Below are 2,066 nucleotides of genomic sequence, written 5' to 3'. Positions count from 1 at the left end.
TATTAATAAAAAATAACCTGTTTTTTTTTTTTTTTACATTTATCAAAAGCTTTGAACGTTATAATTTAGACACCGATGACWTCATGGTTTACAATAACCCCGTCAGATTATAGAAGTTAGCTTCAGAAAAAGGCTAGTATGAAAACATCTAATTTGTCAACTAAGTTCACAGAATATTAACTGTTTTCGTTATGGCGATTTGAAGCAACAACAGTTTACTRACAGGACTTTCACCAGAACCGGCAGAGGATGTGCTGGTCTCTGACAGAACCGGGTCCTGGTATGAAACCGACACAGCTGGAATCGGTGGACTTTATCTCTTGAATGATGAGCAACAATAAATAATTTACTTTTGTCTGCTGACTTCTAAAAATGTGCAAATCATTAAGCGACAGTCAACTTTATATCCATGAAAACATTTTTCTCCAAAACAAAAAGGAGATTTTTTTTTAGTAATGTCTGTGTTTTAATGTCATGTTTGCATCTCTTATAGACCTAAATGATATTCTGCCCAGCAGCTTTTATAAACACAAATCTCTAATAAAAAGTCACCAAAAAAACTCAAACATTAATGCAGTTTGTAAAACCAAACATTTACAAGACATCAGTCTTATTGTATTTATGACTTTTAGAGTTGGTTTTAAATGAACGGACACACTCTGTCTGTGGTTTCTGTTAGTCTGGATGTATGATGTTAACATCCTGCAGCTGCTGTGGACCTGAACCAGTTCTTGCCTCTGTGTTGCAGACACACAACTCCAGAGAAGCTCTACATCGAGCCTTGTGATGTTCACGGTTCTGTGGAGGTTCTGGTCATCGACAGGGTGTCGGCCGACATGAGTCTGACCGGTGAGGACCCGACACAACATCACTGACTCAGCATCTCTTAACTGACCCACATTAATCCAGAGTGACTGCTGATTCTTCACTTCTCTGCTTTGTTTTTGTTTCTTTGTCTCRTTCCATTTAAAATGTGTTGCTTATGGGGAAAGTAAAATCTTATTTAGTTATTATTGCTGAATGTGTTTAAAAGTTGGTCTGAATGTTGTATAACTTATRAAATCACAAACCCCAGCTGTTTACAACAACACCTAATTTCCCTCTGGGATCAATAAAGTATTTTTGAATTGAATTTGAATTGAATTGTTCCTGTTGTGTTCCTCAGTGAGAGCAGATGTTCCTGTTTTAGCTGAAACTGTGTCAATATGTGGAATCATGGGAACTATTCGTTTACTGGCAGGTAAAAGTCTGTCATTTRCCTTTAACTCTGTGAGAATTTCAACAAGTATTTTTTTAACCTAAAGGTAAAACTGTTTCTGTTTTTTAGGCATGTACCTGGTAGTGATCACAAAGAAGATGAAGGTGGGAGATTTGCTGAGTCACACTGTGTGGAAGGCTGTAGACTTTGACATCATCTCGTATAAGAAGACCATACTGCACTTAAACGATGACCAGGTTGGTTTTCATTTTGAAACATTTGTAACCAGCTCATGTTTGGACCAAATAACAGTGTTTTGTGCAGGGTTAGAAAGGAATGCGTGAGTTTTGGGATAAAGTTTGTGATGAACTGGTTAGGGCAGGGTGGAGAACACTGAGAGAAAAAAACTCCTCTGGCCACAGTTTGTAAACCTAAATGATGCTACAATAAACTGACAAAACCATATAAGTGACCCGTCACATCAAACCCAGGATTAAATCATAAAATGGATAAACAAGCAACTGCATTGCATTGGTTTGCAAATTTGTATCTTGTTAAAATATAAAAAAACAAACAGCTATGAGTCATTTAAATGAATGGAAGTCTAATTTTATGTGGTGGGGGATGCATTATGTATTTTTCAGGCACGTAGTTTAAATCTACACCACAATCAAGTAACTATGTTACCTTCTGTTGTAATGAAAATGATGTCCTGATGCATCTCAGTAATCCAGGTAAAAAATCAAAAGGAAAAAAATTGTATAGGTCTTCTGGACGGGTTCTTCTCTAATGAAACGTTTCGTCTCTCCTCCAAGAGACTTCTTCAGTCTGAGAGTTTCAGGCAGTTTTGCCTGAAACTCTCAGACTG

At 36.9% G+C, this 2,066-nt stretch overlaps 1 protein-coding gene across 1 annotated transcript in view; it reads left to right on the top strand.

The window, feature by feature from the left end:
- Positions 1-748: 748 nt before the first annotated feature.
- sacm1lb (SAC1 like phosphatidylinositide phosphatase b) overlaps positions 749-2,066 on the top strand; it is a gene marked incomplete at its 5' end in the record, with an annotated part of 19,036 nt that continues 17,718 nt past the window's right edge. Inside the window, 3 exon segments of the mRNA XM_014026976.1 lie at positions 749-849; positions 1,166-1,240; positions 1,328-1,455. Coding sequence (XP_013882430.1) covers positions 749-849; positions 1,166-1,240; positions 1,328-1,455 — 304 coding nt within the window.

The sequence above is a fragment of the Austrofundulus limnaeus genome, unplaced genomic scaffold (genome assembly GCF_001266775.1).
Source record: "Austrofundulus limnaeus strain Quisiro unplaced genomic scaffold, Austrofundulus_limnaeus-1.0 Scaffold605, whole genome shotgun sequence".
Taxonomy (NCBI): domain Eukaryota; kingdom Metazoa; phylum Chordata; class Actinopteri; order Cyprinodontiformes; family Rivulidae; genus Austrofundulus; species Austrofundulus limnaeus.
Note: the sequence above shows the minus strand (reverse complement) of the source record. Positions and strands in the feature narration are given on the sequence as shown.